Raw genomic sequence first — 24,806 nt, forward strand, 5'->3', positions numbered from 1 at the left:
CCTGAAGGGCCGTGGCACGGCTCAAAGGAGAGGCCGAACAACCGTTCCGTTTCGAGGTAACAACGGTCGGGCGATAAATGCGGCGAATAACGTGCAGTTAACTACGGTTTCGCGACCCCGCATATTTTCCCCGGCAATTTTAGCGAAGCATCCGGCTTAGCTCTCGAACGAGTTTTCCGACAACTTCCAATGCGACATTCGAGTAGCGTAAGTTCCGTCCCGTTCAAATTTCCAGCGAAATTCGTTCCGTTGGAATATTCAATAGGTGATGCGATATTCAGAGAAATTTCATTATTCGATGAAAGTTCGTTTGGACTAGTTCCTTCTCAACCATTACCAGGAATTAAGCGAAATTCGAAAACCGAAGTAGTTGGTAATAGACAAATCCTGACTGAAAAATTTACTTCAGGTGTTTTTAACAGTTTCCCCGGCCTGGTTAATTAGGTAGTTTTTCAGATCAATTTTTCCGGACTGACCAATGAAAAATGATCCCTCTAGGCCTGCCAGATACCCCCGGAAATATCCGTTGAATACGTAGGTGGTTAAACTTTTAAATTGTACTACTCAAAAGAGTCCATAATAGGGTGAACGCGAGAGAGGGTGAAATTCATCGTCGACGAGCGAGAAGATGGTTGCGAAACTGGAAAACGGGGGCGTTAAGTTCGTTAAATTATAAAGGGCGAAGCGAAGGTAGGTGGAACGGTTGGAGCGATGCAATTGTGATTAAACTTGTTCTGGCTATCTGCAAGAACAAAACAAGCAAAAAGATGAGCGAATAAATAAGCTGAAGCTGACTGAAAAATGGAGCCGCAGAAGTGTACGCGACGATGGAACGTGGAACGCGAATTGTATTTATAAAGGGATGAAACTTGCTCGCCCCCTCAGCGTCTTTCTCTGTGTAAAATGCAAAAGGAAACCGGATAGATATCGCAGCGCGGTTTAAATTATTATCGTACGCTTCTTCACCGAGTTCCCTGTTAGTATTTCCCTCGTCTACTTGCTTAATATTTTCGCATTGTTTCTGGTTGAAACGAGCAGCTGAAGGCTATTGGAGTAAACTTTACTGATTGTTTTTAGAAAGCAGGCTTCGTTCAGTAAAATGTTTGTTCATTTATATTGGTAAATTGATATGAAATGATAAATTCCGGTGAATGACTCACAACAAACACGTAGAAAACGACGATAAGTAAAAATTGCTTCGAGGAAGATAAAATATAAACAGGCAACTAAATATAGAACAAGTGTGTCTATTGAACTGCAGTTATTTTTAAACAATATATCTGAATTCATCCCTAAGAATCGCGTTGCGTGCTGCCATCTCTTGCAAAGAAATTCTGATAACAGTTCGCGTTGGGGGTAGGATTAACTTCCGTACAGGATAATTAACATTGCAAGATTAATGGAGTATCATAAAACATGCACAAAGCAATTCGAATTACTTTGTACTAAATGAAGCAATTGCCATATTCGTAATGACTGATTTAGAACATTTCCCGAAATAGTAATGTTAAAAAACATTTATCGAAATTAAAAACAATATAAATGTGTCCCATAAATACTCTCTGATTAGAAACTATTAATTATTCATATAATAGATCGCGAATGTTTCGTTACCATCTCTTATCAAAGGATACCACCCTTACTAACGCATGTATACTTCGAAATCAAATCGCAAAACCGCAATACGTTAAAATCAATAAATGTACATTTCGTGTATGCGACATTCGTGTTATAAAAGAAATAGTAATAAATCACGTACCTTTTTGATACGACAGTCGAACCGGTGAACCTCTCGATGAATGGGAAACGTTGCGACTCTCACTTTGGCACGGCACACGAGTACTTTTTACCCGCACTCATTTTAGGCGAAAGACGTTTTGCGACAACTGAAAAATTGACGCGCACGTAAAACCGAACGCGTGAACGCAATTTCGTACCGGCGAAGCCGAAACGCGTCGCGAACGTCTTTGATGCCACGAAGTCGCGTGCGCCATGGCGCTGAAGAACAGCTGTTCAGGAGGGAGGGTCGTTATTGGGGTTGAAAAGGGGTTGTTTGGAAAGTACGTTCAGCCATCTGACGACCGCTCCACGTAACTGAAGCTGGACCGGAAACCCTGGGCAGGACAAGGTCGCGACCTAGGGTACCACATTTCATTGATCTTTATTCTGAATTATCAAATTTTAATGTAAAATGTATAAGGAATAAAAAGTAATTGTTTTAATTATGGGTGTCTACTTTCTTCCGAATATTCTTTTGTTTGAAGCCACAGTTGTGTAATAATTCTACGCATGATAGCAATGTTAATCAAAGACGAAGGTCGATATGACTGTCAAAGGTATCCTTGCATATCATCACGCGCAATCAATGTAGTTTATTATGCAAAGAACAACATTCTCAATTGCGTACTAGAAGAGAATTGTATTAGAACCTAAACATCTAAATCCTCTTTCCTCTAAACAATTCTATCTAATCTACTCCTTCCAAACGACATACATCGACTAATAAAAAATAACTAAATTACTTTTATCAAATATAATAAAATAAAATCACAATCCTAATAAGAGATTGTACGAAGAATAAGTAAAATTCGTCTAGGCAGATGTATAAGCATGAAACGTATCGCAGAACTGAAAGATTTACATAATAAAAGGTTAATGAAAAACTGACGAGCGGCGAATTAAGAGATACATCTGGCATTGCATCTGACGCGTGTATTTAAATGTCTCCTCCACGCTTTGTTTTTTATGCAGCGCAATGCACCGTGTGCTGCATTCCATTGCTCGTCCGATATTGTTACACATTACAATTAGATCTACTGCGCGTTAATCTGGATCGTGCACATTCTTTTATTCTGCACGATATTATTCGACAACAAACTACTATAATATTTAAGTACTCATTGAAATTCAAATTGAGATTCAAAAGTAACATAAAAATGAACATCTGACGATATGAACACGTGGTTCTAGATTGACAATTATTCTTTTTACACAGTATGAGAAATTGATTTTTTCCTTATTTCTCTTATGTTTATGCATTAATTTCTTCTGTCAATATTTCAGTGACTACCGTCGCGTGCTTGCCATCCGTACGATAGTGAATTCATACACTCTCATTCAGTAGCTCGTACATATTCGCGTGCGCAGACACACAATCTCGCACATTCACACGAACATGATTGCGCGACCTTGTGTACGCAACAGGCGTCGGTATCCAAGTCGAGTCTATAAAGATTGTACGATGAAGTATACGAACAGCTGCCCCTACCCTCCACAGGCCAGTTTTTGCATCACTCACGTACCCACAGTACAGCACGCCCTGCCTTTCCGTTAAAATTTCTTCGGATAGCAAAACCCAGCAACTGATTCTCATTCATATTTCAAGTAATAGCCACAAGTATACAAAGAACAATTTCTTTATACCAACTGTATCTATTTTTAATTACTAGACTGCGGATTTGATGCATTTGCAGAAAAATTAGATACATTACAGAAAGCGTAAAGAACGCTTGGTATATATAAAAGTATATGAAATATTAAAACGTCAATGCACAATGCAATATTTGAATGATAAACGAATGTCTGCCTAAAATGCATTTTTTAAATTGACATCGTAAACAGTTTATTGTTTATAAATATCTGCAGTCTATTAATTACCATTGGCTCTGAATTAAACTGGATATATCGGAGCCCTGGGATACAGACCCCTCGATGTAGCCGTTACTGTGGAGTCGGCTCGCCCTCTTATAAAGGGAACCCACGCGAGAGCGCGGGCTGCATACCACGGCAGCGCGTCGTTTCGAAGCTCTCGACGGCGTTCGGTGCGCGTCAGATCGCGTGTTCTCAACTCGAAGCTAAAAACTTGAGTAATTCCGTAGCACGATGCTCGCCGAGCTCGAGGCGACGGTCGCGGAGTTTGTGCGTGACAAGTGAAAGACAGCCGCCTTCGCCTTAGTTTACCCGCGTCTGCGTTTACGTCTGTGGTCATGGAGACCGTCTGACGCTCGGATATTTACCGTAGACTCGCCCAGTGAACGTGCTCTGAACCGGCCAGTCTCTCTCGAGTCAAGATTCAACCAACCAAGATTATGGTACGCTGTTTCCAACCGAGACTTTCGGCGACAACGCCCGGTGATCCAATCGATTTTCCTCATCGGAGGAAACTCGATTTGATAGACAGATGCATCTACGCGATAAACCGACGAAACAGCTGATAGGATCACCTGTTGTCAGGGTGCAATCTTTTAGGACTGTTGAAAGCTTCTCGAGCCTCACCCAAGTTTACCGTTAATCATTGACGACGATCACGGCTCGACCGTTTCCGCTGTACTTATCGTTCTTACAACACGCAAAGGAACGTTGCACCGTCTTGAGTTAACGCTGATAAAATTTATCGATTACAGCGCGCGATGATAGATAAGCAATATTTTGGGAAAACCGAGACGTACTACGTAGCCGAAAATATATTTCAAACTATAGCCTGCAGGTATTAATAGTTTACCTAGGAATAGGTGTTACGTTATAAATTTCTGTTTACAGTGAACATCATCCACGACGCTCTTGTAGACGATCGATCGCGATCGATAAGAGTATATACGCGGATTCGTGGATAAAAAGAAGACATGGCTTTGGCTAAGATCAAGAGTTTCATAGACACCGGTCTAAAAACCGTGTCCACGCCGTTGGATCGCACGGTGAATCTGGAACCGGAAGTAGGCATTAGGATCGTTCATTCGATTAACGAGAAGGCGCTTCACGTGACCGTTCTTGGTGCTCGACATTTGCCACAGAATTTCGGTTTCACCCGTGTCAACAGCTACGTCGTCAAGGTATTACCCAGCAGACAGTCTGTAATCTTTGTTATCACGACGCGTTACGTAATCATTTAACGGAATCGGCAGGAGGGAAGGCTCTTCGCGCCCACTTGGGTGCCTCTATTGACTCACGAATCTTCCGAGACAATAACGTCGCGTGGGAGTCGTACCGGGTTCCCTTATCTTCTCACGATACGCTTCCAATCACGTTAATTAAAGGGATATTAAAATAGTTTCCATGCTCACTCAGTTTATCGATTGCTAGTGTTCCGTTTCTACACTCGGAGAATGTGAAAAGCGTTCAAAAATGATTGACGTATTTCAAAAGAATTACGAAGACGCAAGCTCGCATAATTATGCAAAATTCATGAGTTTTCTGCAGATTTTATGCATTCATAGAAAATTGTGAAATATACAATAAATAAAATTTCAGTTTAAATCACATTTTTTAAACCGATACTGTAAATGTATTTTGCATAAAAAACTACGTCTTATTCGCAAGTAATAGTGGCGTAACATTGCTAGTCTTCGAAACATAGATTAAATGCAAATATTCTGGGCCGGAGCGACGGCTAGTCACCGTTTACTCGAACAAACTACCTCTCAATGGAAAAACTGGGCTAGAAAGTAAGCCGCTTCTATTTCAGGTAAAGTTGATACCTGGAAAGGAAAAGTTCGAGACCACATCGAGGAATGAGTCGTGGCCACAATGGAACGAGGAATTCGTGTTCCATCTTCGAAAAGAGACCAAGCAAACATTTGGCAAAACGAAAGTAGTTGAAGAAGAAATCAATGGGTCGAAGTTCATCGTGGCGACTCTGTACGCCATACTCGAGGATAAACCGTTGATAGCGACTGACAAGAAGGACGCTGACAAGGAGAAAACCTCGTCACCGGCTAAGGAATCGCCGAAGAAAGGCGGGAAGAAGAAAGATGGTCAAGGAGCATCCACGGAAACTCAGGAACCGACGAAGAATAAATTACTCAGCCAGTTTTTTGGCAAATCGTCAGATAAGAGCACCGAAACCTCGGTTACGGAAAGGAAAATGTATGATAAAAGAAGAACAGTAGGTGCAACGACGATTTCCCTCGATCCGAAGAATTTTACCTCAAAACCACCCAAACCCAAGCACCCGGGCGATGTGTCCACGGGCGACATGTGGCGGCCACTGCGACCGATCGCTAGCGGTATCTCTGGGGCTGAGGAAAGGGTAAATATATTCACAATATAGTCATCTTAGAAATATCTTTTCGTTAAACAAAACAGCATAATGAATCAAACGTGGTTTCCTTGATGTGTTTACAGAAGGAAAATAAGAAAGGCCAGGTCGAATTATCTCTGTGTCAAGAGAAGGCCGACAAAAGGGAAGAGGGTAGCGAGACATTGATATTGTCCCTGCATCGTCTAAGATGTTCGTTGCAAACGATGCACGAGCACGAGGCATTGAAAGGACAGATGTATATTAAAATGTCTGTTGTGGACAACGGGAAAGTGACTCATTTTTGGAAGAGCGATCGTTTCGCGCCGTGTGTATCGATGAAGTTCAATCCTGATGCCGCCAGAGTGACCGCGGATAATCCGTATCAGGGTGCCCTCAACGATGTTAGTTTTGTGATCAAGTTCGTCTCTAAAAATAAGATGGGTAAGCTATTTCATTGTATCGGATGAGATGTCATGAAGAGGAACCGTTACAAAACCGTTTCTGTTGTTTTAGGGAAGAAAACGACTGTCGGTCACTTCGTGATCGGAGCAGACGTCGGTGGACCCTATGGTGAACAATGGAAACAGGCACTAGCGAAACCGGGGCAGCAGATAACGAAATGGCTGGCATTCGAATGAGAACGAAAGGCAGTCACGAATTGATCGATAAATTATTGAGCCGCGGGAGTCTCTACTTTTACTCGATTTTCCATTCGAGCGTAAACCTACTTTCAGCTCACGCGAATTTTATGAATAATTGATCGCGGTCGATAGTGCCGTTCCTAAGAATTACTTAGGTAAACTTTCATGGACAACGCAGCGTATATCGTTGCTCCATGAACTACGAAATCTTTTTATATTTTTTTTTAATAACATGCGCTATACGAAAGTCTTTTGTATCCTGTACATATCATTTTTTTTACGAACTTTAACCGTCCACAATTTTACGAAAGGAACTTTGAAAGTTTCTGCTAGGAATCGGAACGATAGAGCCGTCCAATACATAAGTGCCTGGGAACTTGATTGTGGGAGTGCACGAGATTGACGCGACAGTGCAATTCTTTCTGTCGCTAAGAGACTAAATTTTGTGCCAGAGGAAATTTAAGTTACGTTGTAAAATATTATTACGTTGATAGACTTAATAGATTGTAATTTTACGTTAGCATTCTACTAATATCAACGGCAAAGTATTCTTTTCTACGTGCATAAAATTTTACATAGTATTTTACATTACGGCCAATTCGGTGTTAATCGCGCTGGTAGAAATTTTGCTCACTGTTCTACGTGTATTAACATGTAACATATAATCGACTATGTATTTTGTAAACGACTATTTACACATATATAATTTACACACACACTACTGAGAATTTAGCATGTCTTAAGGTCTAAACAGTCACACCAAAAAATTGTATGTACCATGTTATTAATATGCACGCGTCTGTATAACAGAGATATATTTTCAATGTAATAAACCTGTTGTTATACGTAAAGGTAGTTGTCCATTTCCTCACACACCAGATCTTTATTTCATTTTTATTTCAACATACACATGTACAAAAAGTATGAGGGAATGATGCATTATTGCAAGCGATCATACTTTTATTTACGTGTAGTTTAACAACGAAGACGTACAAAAATACAAAAAGCACAATCAAATTAAACTACGCTAAGATCATGAGTTCTCCTTTTTTATTCAATGGACGGAATCGACAGTCTTATTCATATTGTGCTACACAGTAGTGTTAGTATAAATACACTCGATTATATTATCAGCGATGAATCGTTTGTACTAGACGAGCCTAAATGTAAGTATGATACAAGCTCTTAAAAATTATATTAGACTCATAAAAATATATTTCTATAAAAAATTACTCTCGATGTAAAATACTCTCAAAGGTAAAAATGTACCTCCGTTAAAAAACTTTTGTAAAATCTTCTTAAAAATACTGTTCATCTAGTAAGGCACAAAGGAGCTATAAAATTCTTAGAAAAGAAACTGCTGGATGATATCTTCGACCCTTATAAACGACCCTTGATATGAACTGGAATGTTCTACCACTCTGAATTTCAGATCATTTGATTACAGCGACGAATGTCATTAATTAGTAAGTACGAGCGAATCTATATTGTTGAAGAAAACATGATCTGATATATGTATATTGCTTAACCAGAGCTATCGATAATCTTTGGTCACTATTCATTAAGTATAAGCAAATACGAATCTCAATGAAACTGCTAAACCTAGGACGGAAACAAATATGCTTGTACGATGCTCGGAAGCTGAATTGCAACCGTCTTTGCTATTACAAGTACAATATTCCATAAATATGTTATAAGTGCCAGTTCTCATAAGACAAAACCGTTCGTCACCTTCGATTCCTGGTTCCCCCATGTAAGCGCAACTACGAAAATATCTCCAAACCCCATGGACTGAAGAACAACAGAATCCAACCGATAGAAATCGCTACAAGAGTCTAACCTTAACGTAAAGAATAATTGAGATTATTAACACACCTTTTTGACGGATCTTACGACACATCGTCGGCCGTACTCCTGGCAAATGTTCTAAATCGGGTTCCTGTTTGCAATCAGTTATGGGCACGGTCGTATTATCAAATGGATCCGCGCATTTCGGATCGGAGTCGGATCTGCACACCCAGCATTTGATAGAAAATCCTGTAAATAGACAACGAAAACCGGGAGAATTAACAAACAGCAGCGGAGTTCATGTTGTTTGAAGTTTAGACGCTGCGTCGTGGAGGTTATATTTGGAAATAAAAGCAACATTTACCTTGTTGAATCCAACAGAGAACGAATAATACTGTCAGCAAAGCGTAAAAGCTTCCTCTGTTGGCCATTCTATCGGTAACTGAAGAATACTTGAAGGAAAATTAAAAGTTAGCGTCTCGACGCTACAACTAATTACTCCTACCGTCCACGCCTACCCTACCGTGCCTACGACTGACCACGCCATTAAAATCGCCATTACGTCACGACTACGTAACGCCGACTATTTTGCCATCCCAAATAAAAGAATGATGCACTCTCTAGAATTAACCCCGCAGTAATACTAATTAATTCCTGAACTTGTTACCCTTCGTACAATAAATAAATTAAACAAAATATACGAGCTCTAACTCTACGTTACCGAAGCGAAGGGTTCGCGCTAGTTCGTTCGATTCCGGGTCACGTGGGTAAATTCCGAATTGTGACCGCGCCCGATGCCTGATACGTGAGACAGTCGATTAAATAAAGTTGTAATTTAATAGCCGCAAGTCCAATTGCGAAAGAATGCACGCTGAATGCTGAAACGGCGATTAACAAGCCGTTTAATTGAAACACACGTAATCCGCGGCTTATCTGACTGATAAAACCAGTTGTTATTTTAAAAAAAATTTTGATTGCGCTTATCTGCGAGATAGACGCACACACCCGGAGAAACGTAGAAATTCTTTAAACATGTCCTTGTAGAAACATATAGTAATTAACAAAGTAGAATCTGTAGTCTGAGAAACATTTGAATCGTGTAATTAAATTGGGTTGCTGGAATTAGCATAAATAAAAGTCGAGGCTCCCCTGTCTTGTCCTGCCTCCGACGTAGACACTGATTTATTGGATTCTCGTTGCCGGCACTTACCGTCCCTTTTCTTTATCTCTAAAAGGGCACGGTTGCTCGCGTGGGAATTAATTCCAAAAGCCACGATACTCTCACCGTGGATGCTTCAATTAGTTAGTTAAAGCGCGCAGCGTAATTTCGCTACCGTCAATCGGCGACCAATGTACAGTGAAAAATAAAAGGGCGAAAGAGTCGAGGAATGTCTGTGGTTCGTGTCCGGTATCAAGGCCGCTCCTAAGAGGGAAAACGGTCCTCGTTTCTGCCATAAAATCGGCCGGTCCCTCGGCTCGAGGTCGGCTTTTTACCCCAAAAATCAGGTAATTTCGTGTAATCTTCCCGGAGGTTTGGGCGTGGCCAAACCGCAAAGATACTCGGCCGGGCAGCAGCATGTGTCATTAACCGAATCTTCCACAACGACCCTGGTCTATCTGCTCTCTTCTCATTCCGGAAGAATGGATTTCCCAATTACTAGCAATTACCTAGAGTGCACGAAATTGATACGTCGATCTGGCACCTCCGACCAGCGAACGATCGCCTGCTCATTAAATAATCTCTGGTGCTTGACCTCGTAGCGCATTAAAAAAGGAAGAGTGTTTTATCGATCAACAGGCTTACGCGTTTTTCTAAAAGTTTAGATTGCGATCCCTTGTGAATCACCAGTCAACGATTAGTTCCAGTCGCGACTCTTCCTTTCGCAAGAGCACCGAAGAACTACTCGGAGTCGAGGTAAGCGCGTACACTCGTGCCCTTTCGCGAGACACTCCTAAAACGTCAACCTGAACGATTGTTCGCCGTTGAAAAAAAGACCCTTGGTGCTTTCGTCATCGTCGGTACAAGACGGTGTCCTTATTGGAGATGGACTGGTGTCCATCTTCGGCCACGTATGGGTCCCTGTCCAGCATCCACGAAGAAACCACCGAGTGACGGGTATACCCTCTGTCATACAGCGGCACCCCACCACGGCCACAGGTTCCCGCAGAATCACCCTCCACTTCCGTTTCGCTTGGTAGCCACTCCTCTCAGCCTCCTCTGTTGATATTTCCTCGCGCGTGTATCTCGTCAGTCGGCCTGGAGCCACGTGCGTGTGCTCGAGAAGCTCCAGTACACGGAAGACTTTGTCTATTTTTCAACGACTTTGTATGCGCTTCCAATGAGAACTGACAAGACTGTTTCATTGTGAGAACAGAGAAATTCAATTAGAGGACCGACTAAGTGCGCGAAGAAGTGACTTTTAAAAAAAAGATAGTCAAAGAACCGAGCCGCTCTTCGATTATTACAGTGCCTTGGAAACTGTGAAACGTGTCTATAGGAATCATCAGAAACGAACCGCGCCGTCTCGACGTCGAGTCTAAAACGACCAGGAAACCCAAACTCGAAGACAGATGACGGAGGGCAGGGAGGACTAAAAATATCGGTCGCCGGCACGCTGTACACTTCAACTTAAACAATTTCACCGGCTGGAGAACGGCCTAGCTCTAGCTTCTAATCCCGCTGAGAACTTCCAGACGCTGATTAGTTGAAGAGACGCGACCCGACACGCTGCACCGGGGAACGCGCGCGCGTTTATCTATCGCGTTTCTCGATAATCCCTAATCGCACCTGAGTACATTTTCACAGAAGTTGGGAACAGCGAACGATGCTTCTTAGTAAGCAATCGAATTTCTGAAACCTATGAGATGGACGCGTCAAACAAGGTAACCATTTCAAAACGTGGTAATGAGAAGTAGGATATGAATTCGATTTCGTGCGAATCGGAGACCGAAGTCACACGTGCAACGTTCTCGTGTCGATGAAACGGGATAGACACGGCAGAGTGAACCGTATCCACTTTCGTGTTACATAAAGATTCGTAACGCGTACACCGCTGAGTTTGCGTGGATGCTGGGTAATATCCTGGTGTATTTTTTCTGTCAAGAAACGTGCCTCGCCACCTGTATCCTACACGCACACCGTATCTCGGGATCCTCCTACTGTAATCCTACACACCCGACTACTTCCGGCCAGAGAGCATCGATTCAATGACTCGCCCGTTTGTTTCTACCGTTAAAGTTCACTCGCGATGCACTCTCGCCCATCGATTTCGCATTCACGCCTGTTGAAGACGTGCTAGGTTCTGAATGGAGATCGTGACTCGATGAATAGTATATACTCGTTCGGTTCGAAAGTAGAGGTACAAAAAAGATCCTCTGTACAGCGTCGGGTAATTGTCGCTAACGATTGGCTAGTCATCGGCACAATTAGCGGAGGACTAGAAACTGATTGCTCGTAAAACGCGAACGAACAACGTCAATTAGCCAACGAGCTAGAATTATTTGCTTCCATCCCTGCGGTTTAATTGACGCGGTTGAAACTATCCCAGATGGAGTAAACTGAAGGGGTTATCGAGGATAGAGATTCTACCGCAAAATCCGTAACAACTCTACTACCGAACGAACGTACTTAATTGTAAGAAACGAGACTCGAACCTTCCGTAAGCTCGTTAGCGCGCATTAAGCGAAATTAACAAGCGAAGGCGAGCGAGCGCGGGTATCCGGAAAAACGGTAATAACACGCTGTTCTCATCGATGGTTTCAGGAGGCTGCTAACGGGAGCAGGGGACTCGTCGAGTGGCCGCTTTGAAACCGCCCCGGGACCATCCAGGAGCATCCTCGCCACGGGAAAAAGGCTTGGAAGCCCCTCCTCGAGTTCTTCCACTCGTGGTGTTTTACGACTCGAGCTCGCTTGAAATTCCTCGCGCGAAGTCGCGGCCGTATTTATAGAGCCGCGCGGGGCTCGCGGGTTCACGCCACTTCGCGCACGTACAATCACGCTTGTGCTCTCCAGGAGAAGAGGAAGGTAGGGAATAAAAGCTAAGAGGGAACGACGACGACGCGACGTCAACTGCGAGGACAACGAGCACGCGGCATGTCGCGACCATGAGGCGATGCGTCCGCGACGGCCCGCTTCGTCGTCGAACTGTCTGCGCTGCCCGCTGCCCTCGGGCCTCCATCCACCGGGCATGATCGGCCGCCTCCTGGGGGCGAACGCGGCCCTCCTCTTCCTTTTGCTGTTCCTCGTCGCCGCTGTCCACGCCGAATACCTCTCGGTGAGTATTCAAAGATTTTAACTATTTCTTTGAACCACTCGAGGGACAACGTAAACTTGGTAGTTGAAAGTCTGACAGCGGTTCAGAATTTCAATTGCGAAACGTTTCATATATGTAGAAAATGAACTTGCTTTCTTCTGGATCACGTACGCGGGCTTAGCCTGACACAGTTTTGATGCAGACTTCTTATATGGTTAAGTACATCGTTATCGACGTCCAAGAATCAGTCAGAGCAAATTCTGAATAAAAAGTGAACTTCCTACTGAACGCGAACAATCGATACCGTGTATCGGCAATATCCAGGGCAATGTACTTTCTAAATGTACATGCTCGTTGAACTGGTGAACACGATACCGATTGTTAGAATAAAAAAGCGACGGTGGCGAGCAAAGCTTCTGATTAGCAACGCCCGGGCCCTCGTACCATTAGTTAGTTTCACTTTCAGCGTGGAAATCCGATCCGAAAGATCGTTTCCATGCGTTGCACGCGCAATTGAGCAACCGACGGAAAATATTCATAAAATTCACGGCGCGCGCAGAAAGAGAAGCAGACGGTACTAAAAAAACGTCTGATAAATCTCGGCAACGAGATAACCGAGTCGGACACATATTAATCTGCTTAATTAAAAACGAGATAACCGAGTCACATTTTTTTCAAGAATCGTTAAACGAACTCTGGTTTCGATTCGACAATTTTTTTCAGCGTATCAACGCGATTCTCATTCTAAACCGCGTTACTATTGACCGAATGATGCAAAAGAATCGAGTCTCGACCGCGACAGAATATTTGCACATACGCTTAATTTAGACGCCGTAATCTCGACGATTATCTCGTACTCGCTTAAGAACGGCAATAATTTGTACGAGCTTTTTAAATCCCAGAAATGTGCGCATAATTAAAAGTGTATTTAAATTCGCACGTCGTGCGATTTCGCTTGGTGCGCAAACAGAATCCTCGATGAAACTCGAGCAGAACAGGTTTAGAAAACGATTCTCATGGAAACAGGAACGTCTTATCTAGATCACAAGGGAATCGCGTCCTTCCGCAAATGACGGACAATTTCTGCTGATTCATCGGTGGATAAATTGGTGGAACGATGTTTAGTAGGTAGTTTCAGGCTCACGCGAGGAGCCGGAGGGGACCGATAAAGCATTGTGTCAGCCAGAATCCACGGTAAAGGATCGTCTGGTTTCTGAAGCCGATTTGACTAAGAAGCCCATGGTAATTACTATAATTCTATTTCGTGACCGTTCTGAAATTCTGCCGTTCCAGGATCTACCATTCCTCTAAATGGTAAAATAACAGATTCGAATATTCGTCGAAATTAGAGTTTGTCTAACGAAGGCCTTTGAAATTCGTGCGACTCCCAAAAAATAACACGAATAAAAATGCTACGGGTATTAAAATTGAAATTAGATCGGAATACTCGCAGCTGTGGACTCTCGGGTTACCACCCACCCAGGGACATCAAAGAGGACACTTACAACTGAACTCTTCTCGTGCCACCGATGATCCCGATAACGTTTTCTACACGGTGTTTATATTTAGTGTCCCTTTTCTTGCTCCCGCTCGCATCGCGTCGTGCTCGAAACACCATTCTCCCTCCCCCGTCGAATCGTAAATCCGCGGAATTGCTCCTCCGCCGTGTCAAACGCGGCCAGATTCACAGCCGAACCAATCCACCGCGGCGGCCAACATCGATACCCCGTCGCTCGCTTGTCGGTAATCTTGTACGAACAGCATCGCGATTGGGCGTGGAGAAGACTAACGTGTATCAGATAAAGGATAAGCATTTGTTTGGGTTTCTCCCTGACTCCCTTATCTAGACTAGCAGGTCGATTTATGCGGCGATCCTTGAACAGGGATAGATAAGAAGAAATGCTGAACCACGTTCTTCCTTTCCCGTGTATTCTGGGGCTATAGACAATCTTGCAAACTTTCGGAGAAGACAGCAATTTCTATACACGCTTGATTATAAATATTTTCGTCATGTAGGTCAAGTTCCTACTTACTAATTAGTAATGGCATTGATTAATTACGTGACATGTTGCACGGACAACAGATTGGCGAACATCTTGTCATCTTTGTTCGCACGTTTCCCGTCTGGCCAGTTGCTCTCTAATTAATAATCGCCTGCAGCGGTGCGACGAAAGAATGGACGACGTGTCAATCAACAGCGTGAATTCCCAGTCGCGTAAAAATGGCGAGGCTGACCTCGGGGACCGACAGACACCCCGCGGTGAAACTTCCTGTCGCGAGAAATCCTCTTCTTATTCTCCCCTTGTTAGATTCTATTAGCCGTGTCGAGGCTCTTTGCCATAATTTATCGCTATTCACCCGGTGAACACCGGGGTCACGTTTCGACAATATGCCTGCACCGAGTAGGTCGCGAAGTACACGCTCAACATCCTTCGCCTTTCGAAGATTAATAATCGCTTCCCCCCTCGTGCCATACACACTTGCAGGGTATTGTTGACTCCCTTATAAGATACCGCAGCTGCGCCTTTAACAGTTCTCGATGCTAATGATCGCAGGGAGAATGGAATTCGTTTGATAAGGGATTCTTCAGTAAACTTCTTGGACGGTTCATTAGAAAAATGTTTTCGTTGAATTTCTTTGTATAACCATTCGTTTGCTAAGAACTGCAGGTGATTTCCGTTGGTCCCAGCGATGGAACTGGGAAAGATCGTTCCTCGAGGACCCCGCGGAGATTCCTTCTCCCGCGGGAGCTCGATTATAGCTTCTTGCTCTGCGTATCGTGACGACTATTGCGTGGAATTTCAGCCCGTCTTCAGTCCTCGGGCAGGAAGTATGTTAACCTCGCGTCGCGTAAAAAGTTGTCGTCGCTGTCGGGGGAAGAAAGAACGAGGGTATCCCATGCGAGAGAGAAGCCCGCGCCGTGAATCCCTGGCGATCTTTGTTCTCACCCCCTCCGCGATGCTTTTCCTGCTCCTCCGTTCCCTTTTTTCGTATTCCCCGCGCGGCCGTCGTTCCATTGTCTGGAGAAACCGGTGAAGAGATCGGCCACGACTGGCGATTAGGATTCCGCGAGAAACGGATTCCTCGACGTCGCGTCGCTGTTACTCGGTTAGCGATTCCAACTGTACCACTCGTGTGTGACGCCTATCCGGCGAGGCGCTGTTGCGTTTATTATTTATTTCCGCGAGTGACACGAAAATTCCATTAACCCGTGAATGCCAGATCGTGCTACGAGAAGCGGATTGAAATCCGATGCGATTCGGGACTCGATCCGCGTGTCGACAAAAACGTAATGGGCAATATTAATTGGCGTGCAACACGCGTGACATTGTAGTTTTACTCGGGCTTTAGCAATCGTTAGGAACGAGAACTTATCGGAACGAGTTATTCCGGTATAACTTGAACCCGCGTACAAAGAACTGCCCTCATTAATATTGTGTATTAAATACAACTCGTTTTCTGTACGACCGATTTAACGATTCCCGCGAAACGATCGCCGGATCGTGTTTACCGAGCCGAGCAGTTTCGCATAAGCTGCGTCTAGACTCGAGACGCACGCTCTTTACTCGAAACCGTGAGTTATCGAACTCATTACCCGCCAATCTTGCTCCCTTTTATCTATTATCTCTCGTCCCACAGCTTTTCATTCAAATGCTATACCGAACTTCGCAGACTAGTTCCGAACCAGGCGTCGAAGTCTGATTAAAAATTAATTACGCTTCAACGTTATCTTCGCTTGATTCATTGCCTTTACATAATCCGATTGAAATTATATAACGTAGAACGAAAACGAGTTAACATTCGGAAAAACGGCTCGGTGATTTAACGCTTAATGACAAATCTAGCTTGAGTTTACCGCAGCTATCGTGCCATTAACGGAGTTCCAACAATCACGCCGTAAAGTTGCGCGTTTCACGAGGAAGCGTCGACGATCGAATCGAAATCGCGGTTGGAATACGGCCAGTCGTAACCATTTTTGCGCGTTTCCTAGCGGGCGCAGCGTAAATTTAAGAGACGTGAGCGCGAGCCGAGAGCGAAATTTACGGACACGAAGTAGACAGTCGGCCGCTGAATGAACGACGAACACCAGGCTGCGCGCAAGAACTCCGGTAATGGATCTTGCTATCGTAAACGTTCCATGAAAGCCACTGTTTTATGAGATGAGGGAAACGTCAGGCAATATTCTTCCCGAAGGATTGTCGCAAATACAAAATGAAAATGTGATAAATGTTGCCTTTAGTCGGCGAAAAATGGATTCATACAGAGGAGCATTGATAAGAATTTAATTCCTTCTTAATGGAATATCAACACGGAATTCAATTAACAATGAACGATAACAGATACTCGTCAACAAGATAAATCTTATCTTTCCCTAATAAACTTGGAAACAATTTTTATACAGCAATTATTGTTTCCTTAAATAGCTTCGCCCCTGAGAAACATCTCAGCCCCTTAACACTTTCGGTACACTTCGTTCGTAGCGATTCGCGGTTCGTTTGGGGAAGATAATAGTGTTCTAACGAAGAGCGACTGGAAATAGTCCTCGCTCCGAAACGCAGGACTAAACGTATGAGAGACGTAACGAAAAAAGTGGCGGCAGGTGACTGCTCTATCCGTGGTCGTAACTAGCTTTATGGTTTTCACGGTTTCGTGCTACGCTCGTCTCGAACTAATCCCGCGAATTAAGGCTCGTTAATAGCCAGCCAGAAATAGCGGCTTTTTCCTCGAGGACGAGTACACGCCGCCGGAGCGTTTTCGAGCGGGACGAAATTGACCGAGACCGGCGACCGAGGATGAGGAACGTGCGTCGCGCTCGCTGAATCAATTATCATCTCATTTGCCGCGGAACGCGATGACTCTGATTAGTTACTCGATGGAAATAATGCTTACAGCCAATTGATTATTTTCAAATCATATACGTAAATTTGTTAAAAACAACGAATTATATCGGAAAGGGAATCTATTTTAAATCAGTTCTAAATTGAACGCTTCGAACGATTCGAAGAAATTTCAAAGAAAGCGGCGCAGCGCGACGTAACAAACAGTCGACGGGGAAACAAATGCACGAGAGACTAAACCTGTCAGGACTGACTATTTTTACGCGGTTTCCCTTCGACGGGACGGTCTCGCGCGCGCTCAGACATTCGAAGACCCCCAACTTCGCGAGGCCGTCCAATTTCACATAACCGAGCGCGGTGTACATATTTTTCTGGATATTTTTAACCAGCACCGCGATTGAATTTTGCACGGAGGAAGCGAGAAGTCCCGGAATCGCGTTCGGTTAGATTCGAGGTGGGCGGACAGCGCGTGCTGCTCCTCATTGCACAAGGGAGACAGTAAATCACGCGATGATCTCATCACAGCGTTAAGATATTGCACGACAGAGAGAGGGAGAAAGAGAGAAACTTAGTTGTGTAGTAGTACTAGTGGATGCACGTGGAAGTTACGGGAGACGCGATAAACAAGCGCCGAGCCGTGCTACCGTTGCCCAGGCAATAAATTCCGTGGGAGTCGCGTTCGTTCGGAGACGTTTCTTCCGACACGTGACACGTTTAACCGCTCCGTGGCGGGACTACCGAGCTCCTACACGCCCGTCGACCGTGCAATAGTTTAGACTTATCGTTTCTTTTCCACTGGTAAACGAGCCAATCTTAAATCATCCCTTAAATGCAAGCTTTCCGCACGGAGACAGGTTCTACTAAATATTTCTTTACTAATCCCAATTCTTTTTGTCCAGTTAACAAAGTTACATTACGCAGCAACAGACGTTCAACACGAATTTCAAGTAAGAGGTTCGACCTAAAAGGGTTTGACCTGAGATTACGTAAAAAGCTTTTAAACGGCGGCAAAAATAGATTGCGCAACGAGTTGGAAAGTCTCTTAGGCCCTTGCAGCCTCGCTTTCGTGGTTTACTCGCGACAAACAGATACATATACCTACTTGGACAAGATTTTGTAAAAGTAAAGAGATGCAAATGTACCCGGCAGCGCATTTAACTGTAGAGAAACTTCACGTTGAAACTGTTTTTCATAGGTTTCGACTTACACGACGATAAACTAGACGACTTTATACGTCCAATGTAAGAAATTGTTGGAAACGTCCGCTAACATGCTAGATATTTATTATATCTGAACAATCCTGTGCAATTTAGAAGAAATACTGTCACATAATTCTGTGGAACGGCCAGCGATCACCTTCCTAATCTGAGAATCTAATCTTATACAAGTTTGCGGGCCCGATTTCAAATTTTCTAAGCCGGAGAAAAATAGTCAGGCTTGAAGTAAAATGGAAATCACGGTCGGACCGGCCGATGGTTAATTCGCGGACGTCGTTGAAGCGCGTCCTTTCGCAAAATGCTGGGTCTTCGCGGAAGCTACGAGAGTCGCATAACGAGAGCCGTTCCGTTGAACCGTCGCGGATAAGACGAACGTAAACCTAACCCGTGGAAATGTCCACCTGTGAACCAGCCGATTTCTTTCGAAACGAAAGTGTATCGCAAAATTCCATCCGAGGTTCCACTTGGTCTCTCGATGCAATGTATAAATGGGAATATAAATTGGTTGGCCGCATTAAACAAACGTCGCGCAACGCAGCAGAACAGTGGCCAGAGTATCCAGTCACGGTGTCTGTTACGGTTCGTTTGAAAAGCCCCCCCGATGACATTTACTCGGGCTGCAAATCTACCGTGACTGCGTTACCGGGTCGAACCCAACCCAAAAGGATTCGAGGGGCTGGGTTCGTTAGAGGATTTCCCTCTTGCAGTCTACCTCATTTGCTTTAAAATTACTCTTGAGAGAGAATACTAGCTGTGGTTTGTCCGCAGGCAATTGACCGCTCAGAGCCTGTATTGTTCCTAGTGTTTCTCTCTTACGTCTTTATGGAAACAGGAATTGCTAGGTTTCGTTGGTCTGTCGCTAAGAACATTTACATGTAAATTCAGCATTCTACGATCTACGTGCAAGACTGCTATGTTATTTGCAAAACGAAATGACTGCGTAATTCTTAAAAAAAAAACATTGCCATGTTTATTGAAAAATTCCGAATAAAGAGTCTCATTAGCAGAGAGCGTCCCGCGTACGATGCCCTGAGTAACTCGACAAAGGGGTGCCGACGGTAATTAAACCGGAGCAAAGAATTAGCCGAAGGAAAATCAGACGACGTCGCGTCGGTGGTTTCGCGGAATCCTCGCGTAGCGAATATACGCTTGGAGACGATTTACGCGACGTAGGCCGTAGCCGGACGTCATCCTGACCATAGTAGGTGGACGAGGACCTTGGCCTTCGGATGTCGCGCGCGTTCTCGCTCGCTCCCGAGCACATAAATCAGGCCGCGATCTCGCCATAGCGAGCGTTCCATCGTTCGCGGGGGTATTACAATCCTTAGCGAAGAAATCACCGGCCATTTTCGGTCGTTGGGACACTCGCCTCGCGTTGCCATCTAGGGTATAGTCGGGGCGTCAGACCGCGAAACGAATGTCATTGCTTCCGAACCTTATCCATCTTCTTCGGCATTGGCCGTCGCGCCAGGACCCCCTTTACCATTCCCGTTCTTCCATTTTTTTTTTTCTTCCACCCTCCGTTTTTGCCGAGCCTTCTTCGATCCCGCGCAGCGAAATGCCCGCGCTATCCTTCTTTTTTCATCTGTTCAAGATCGGTGTAATTGCGCTTTTTGAATTGTTAATACAGCTCCCTGGGATGTACCCGTTTTTGTCTGCTGGTTTTTTCCATTGGAATTTCAAGCTGAATTATGATCGCTTATATATTTTATCAATTTTATTACGCCATGAAACTTCTTTTACGAACGCTTCCATTGGCAGTTTCTCCGAGAGAGTGAGATCTTTTCTCGTCTCCTTAAAGCATCCGCCCACGCTTTATTATAGTAACGCAACGGCGGCGCACAATAGAAACGGAGGAACAGACGATTTCTAGTAAAATAAACGAGCGTTCTTACCCTAGGTACAGTTACACGCGCATAAAGCACCGACAAATGCGCACAGGTGAGCAGCGCACCGGTCGGAATGCGCGTATTGGTAGGGTGCCGTTCAGGGATGTTTTGAATGCGAAACGGTATTAAAGTTGCATACGTAATGCAACCGTGAATCATTTCAGACACGCTCGCACGGAATGTTCTCCGTATTATCGCGACTATCTTCTCGACTTCAATTCTCTTCTCTTCGAAATCAAAGGCCGATGTATATTAACAAGTGGCTCTTTTTTTTTTGTGGTTCAGCCCAGTTTGGTAATGTCCACCGTGACGCATACAAATTCTTCTCTCCGATCTACTTTTTCTCTCGCGATCGTGTCGCGGAAGGAGCGAAGAATCTGGTCCCCAAACTTACTTATGCACATTGCCATAAAACTCTGAATAGTTTCGAATAATTATCAAAACCCTAACGGATGTATCAAACCTTAAGGAGTTCATAATTTTATAAAAGAAAATGTGATAATTTCATTGGATTTGTAATGATACAATAAAATGAATGAGAGGAATAAAGACAGAGAGCTTTGACGTGATCTGGTTACAGTGAGAAAGGAATTTGAGGGGGGGGAACCTGTTTCCTTTTGCAGCCAGTTCGAAGAAATTAATTGTGCAATACGGGAACATCGTTAACCGTGAACTCTCGGGTCGCATACGCTTAAAAGGTGCACCGCGCTCCGGGCTGCACTAATCCGATCATAAACTCGACGGGAACGAGAAAATTATTATTAAGTACCTTCAAATGCAATTGCAACGATGATCAAATTTCCCTCGATCTCCCATTTCAAAGAAACCGGCAGAAATAGAATCACCTTCATATTTAATACTCTTATTCTTTTATTACGCAGACACTATTTCATTAAACTTGAAGTGGGATAATTAGAACTCGTATAGAGCCAACCCTGTAAAATATTACGCGACCCGATGTTAGATTTCTTAAGACGATCCGACCTCGATTAGGTAACTTAGTCGTCGGTTTGCCTGACCATTGTCTGCGGTAATGAGCAAACGTGGGCTGGATCAAAAGAGGGGTGTGATCTTACGTGTGCCAGTTCCATTTTCATTGATCGACGAGACCACGTTTATCGGTAATCGTCTATCTTAATCTTCCATTATGTCCATCGGATGGAAATCCTATCGCTATTATTTTACGCGCCTACGTTTCTGGATGAGATGCTACTCCAGGAAAATTGCTCGTTTATGCTAACATCAATTCATTCGAAATTGTATACAGCTAACTACTTCATTTAACACATGGACCATTAATTCCAGTCATTTTCAAATGCTCAAGAAAGAAGTAATAATTTATTATAATACCACGATGAATAGCGTCTATAAAATCGTCGACGACAGACATTGAGCAATAACGACGCTGGTTACGTCGCGATGCTATTTAGCTAGTAAATTAGGTTCAGTGGCGTGCGCTAGCCTGAACGTTCCAACCTTGGGAAATGCTAAGCGATATCTGAGACAGCATCGTCAGCAATGATTGGACTATTAACCCCTCTGCTTAAAGTGCGAGCAACCGTGCCGTGGTTTTTGTCACGATCCTCGCAAGAACGCTTTTTATTTTAATGACTCATTTGCTTACCTTTTTCATTTCAATTCAGTAAAAAATGAAAGAATCGAGGCGTGGTTATTTCTGTATCATTTAAGAAGAAAAAACATCGAGAATCACGATCGCGACCTCGCTTTCAGGTAGCGACGATTAATTGCACGCTGTGTTCTTTGCTAATTTTAGAGTGGAAACGAGACGTTTTTGCCTGACGGGAACAATGACACGAGCTTGCTTCGAACGGACGATCAGGATCCTGCCGCGGACCAATCGTCGAACAACAGTGAGTTAATCTTTTATTTTTCCCGTTTTTAATATCAATTTCTTTTTATATGTTCTGACTGCACAGAATCTAGGAAATTGATGCACTTCACTAACTGGAGCGAATGGAGCGTGTGCGATCGCCACTGCACGCAGAATCGCGTGCGAAGGTGTAGGGTGAAGAAGAAGTGCGGCACGACGATACTTAGAGTGAGTTCATGAACGTTACTAACAATAAGATTTGCTGTTTGAAAACGAGGTTTACGAGGTTGCATGAAATTTTATACGCTAGGAAGAACGAGTGTGTCAACACAATAGGAAAGGGAGGTGGAGGAGATGCAAGCACCAACAACGGCGAGGCCATCGACAAAGAGCCAAGTTCCACGTCGTACAAGTAAGATTCTAATTCTACCTTGAACATCCTATGAATTATTCAGTTCAGATTCCCTTTTTGACGATCGCGATTGTACGTGTGATGCAGATTCCGAAGAAAGAAGCAGAGCTCAGACAGGGCAAGCGAAGGGACAAGGAACAGTCTGTGGGCTACTATGGAAAGTGGAGCAAGTGGTCACCTTGTACAAGACTGTGCACCACGCAGCGTCACAGGTAAATTTTTATACCTTCTTTAATGGTACAAGAAATCGACGAATCTTGATTCAAGCGAGGAAATAATTTAAGGTGGTGTAAGAAGCCCGGTATTTGCGGGCGCGACGTTATAAGGGAAAGCGCTTACTGCTACGTCGAGGGCAGCTTCTGTCAAAGATGGATTCGTCGGAAAATTCGTGGGAGTCAAGAAGAGGACAACGACGGTAAGGAGATTGAAATAAAAAAATATTTTCGATCCCACATAGACTACTTTTTAACGTTCACAGATCTACTGGACGAATTCGTGTTCGATCCGAACACCGTCGACAGTTTTATTCCAGAAAAAAATTCTCATGTTTGGAAGTGCGGCGTTTCAAATACTCAAAAGACTTCTCGTCTTTCCTATTTCACGAGGATCATCGGTGGGAAGCCATCGATCCCCGGGAGCTGGCCCTGGCAAGTGGCCGTGTTGAACAGATATCGTGTAAGTGATCAAAATCAGCAATTGGAAATTAGCTATTATTTCGTTGATGGAAATCATTTCTTTTAGGAGGCTTTTTGCGGTGGCACTTTAGTCTCCCCAAGATGGGTACTGACCGCGGCTCATTGTATCAGAAAACGACTTTATGTGCGTATCGGGGAGCACGATTTAACCGTTCAAGAGGGCAATGAATTGGAATTAAGGGTATATATCTTAACACACTTTCTGATGTCAACGATAAGATTATTCATTAATTGAGACATGCTTTCTCTTCAGGTGGACTCGATAACTGTACACCCTGAGTACGACGCGAACATAGTGGACAACGACGTTGCAATGTTACGACTTCCGGTAACGTTGACAATGTCACCGTCCAGAGGAATCGCTTGCCTCCCGGCACCCAATCAACCTCTACCCGCGAAGCAACTGTGCACGATCATCGGATGGGGAAAGTCTCGAGTCACCGATAACTTCGGAACCGACGTTCTTCACGAGGCTCGAGTACGTTAAACTCGCATTAAAATAATTGAATAATAAAAAATAAAATAAGTAAATAATATAAGTTCAACGATTCCCGACACCTTCGAGATCTTAAAACAATTTTCAAATATTTATTTCAGATTCCGATCGTGTCTTTGGAAGCGTGTAGAGATGTGTACGTGGACTACGCGATCACAGATAATATGTTCTGCGCTGGCTATCTTCGCGGACGGATGGATTCTTGCGCGGGTGATAGCGGTGGTCCACTTTTGTGCCAAGACCCGAAAAAACCTAACCGACCGTGGACCATTTTTGGCATCACCAGTTTTGGTGAAGGATGTGGGAAACGTGGAAAGTTCGGAATATACGCGAAATTGTCAAACTACGTATTATGGATAAACAAAGTGATGGAAGAAACTGACGAGTTCAACTGAGAATTTTTTATGAACACCTGCGTGATCGTGTATCAATGTGAGGACGACGTTCATGTAAATTTAATGTATGATTGCAGTGACGGAACGATCATTCTAACTGCCATCCAGTGTCATTTACTATTACACTTTTCGCAACACACCATTATTTTTTGTATAGTGCTAAAAAAAGGAGAATGTCGAAAAATTTGAAACAACAAACTAGCGTGCAATACAAAATTTGAAAAATACATATCTTGTTCTAATAGTACTCTTCAAATTTTTATCGGAGACACGTTCTTCTTCTTCTGTGTATTTTTTATTTAATTTGTGAAACATAATGTGAAAAAATCATACGG

At 43.8% G+C, this 24,806-nt stretch overlaps 3 protein-coding genes across 6 annotated transcripts in view; 2 read left to right on the forward strand and 1 right to left on the reverse strand.

Moving 5' to 3' along the window:
• Positions 1-8,615, reverse strand: part of sfl (N-deacetylase and N-sulfotransferase sfl) — a 179,553-nt gene extending 170,938 nt beyond the window's left edge. The window contains exons 1-2 of the mRNA XM_018021039.2: positions 8,533-8,615; positions 1,760-2,136 (exon numbers count right to left, since the gene is read on the reverse strand). The gene's annotated coding sequence lies outside the window, so the exon portion shown is untranslated. The remainder of the gene's footprint in view (positions 1-1,759; positions 2,137-8,532) is intronic.
• Positions 3,759-7,508, forward strand: LOC108622911 (uncharacterized). The gene is made up of 5 exons (XM_018021042.2): positions 3,759-4,091; positions 4,540-4,829; positions 5,462-6,025; positions 6,121-6,457; positions 6,530-7,508. Exons 2-5 carry the CDS (start codon positions 4,623-4,625, stop codon positions 6,652-6,654), a joined length of 1,233 nt encoding a protein of 410 aa, XP_017876531.1. The 5' UTR covers positions 3,759-4,091; positions 4,540-4,622; the 3' UTR covers positions 6,655-7,508.
• A 969-nt stretch (positions 8,616-9,584) lies between the features above and the next one.
• LOC108622910 (transmembrane protease serine 11A) overlaps positions 9,585-24,806 on the forward strand; it is a 17,982-nt gene continuing 2,760 nt past the window's right edge. The window contains exons 1-11 of one of the 4 annotated variants that reach the window (XM_026811894.1): positions 9,585-11,328; positions 12,209-12,719; positions 22,417-22,513; positions 22,580-22,701; positions 22,784-22,885; positions 22,973-23,097; positions 23,170-23,300; positions 23,364-23,560; positions 23,627-23,761; positions 23,834-24,058; positions 24,178-24,513. In XM_026811894.1, the coding sequence (XP_026667695.1) occupies positions 12,558-12,719; positions 22,417-22,513; positions 22,580-22,701; positions 22,784-22,885; positions 22,973-23,097; positions 23,170-23,300; positions 23,364-23,560; positions 23,627-23,761; positions 23,834-24,058; positions 24,178-24,471 (1,590 nt within the window). In that variant the 5' untranslated portion in view covers positions 9,585-11,328; positions 12,209-12,557 and the 3' untranslated portion in view covers positions 24,472-24,513. Of the gene's footprint in view, positions 11,329-11,523; positions 12,080-12,208; positions 12,720-22,416; positions 22,514-22,579; positions 22,702-22,783; positions 22,886-22,972; positions 23,098-23,169; positions 23,301-23,363; positions 23,561-23,626; positions 23,762-23,833; positions 24,059-24,177; positions 24,684-24,806 lie in introns of those variants that run through there. The other 3 variants (XM_026811895.1, XM_018021041.2, XM_026811893.1) reach the window with 3 other exon arrangements.

The sequence above is a fragment of the Ceratina calcarata genome, unplaced genomic scaffold (genome assembly GCF_001652005.2).
Source record: "Ceratina calcarata isolate Rehan_Ccalc_2016 unplaced genomic scaffold, ASM165200v1 scaffold25, whole genome shotgun sequence".
NCBI lineage: Eukaryota > Metazoa > Arthropoda > Insecta > Hymenoptera > Apidae > Ceratina > Ceratina calcarata.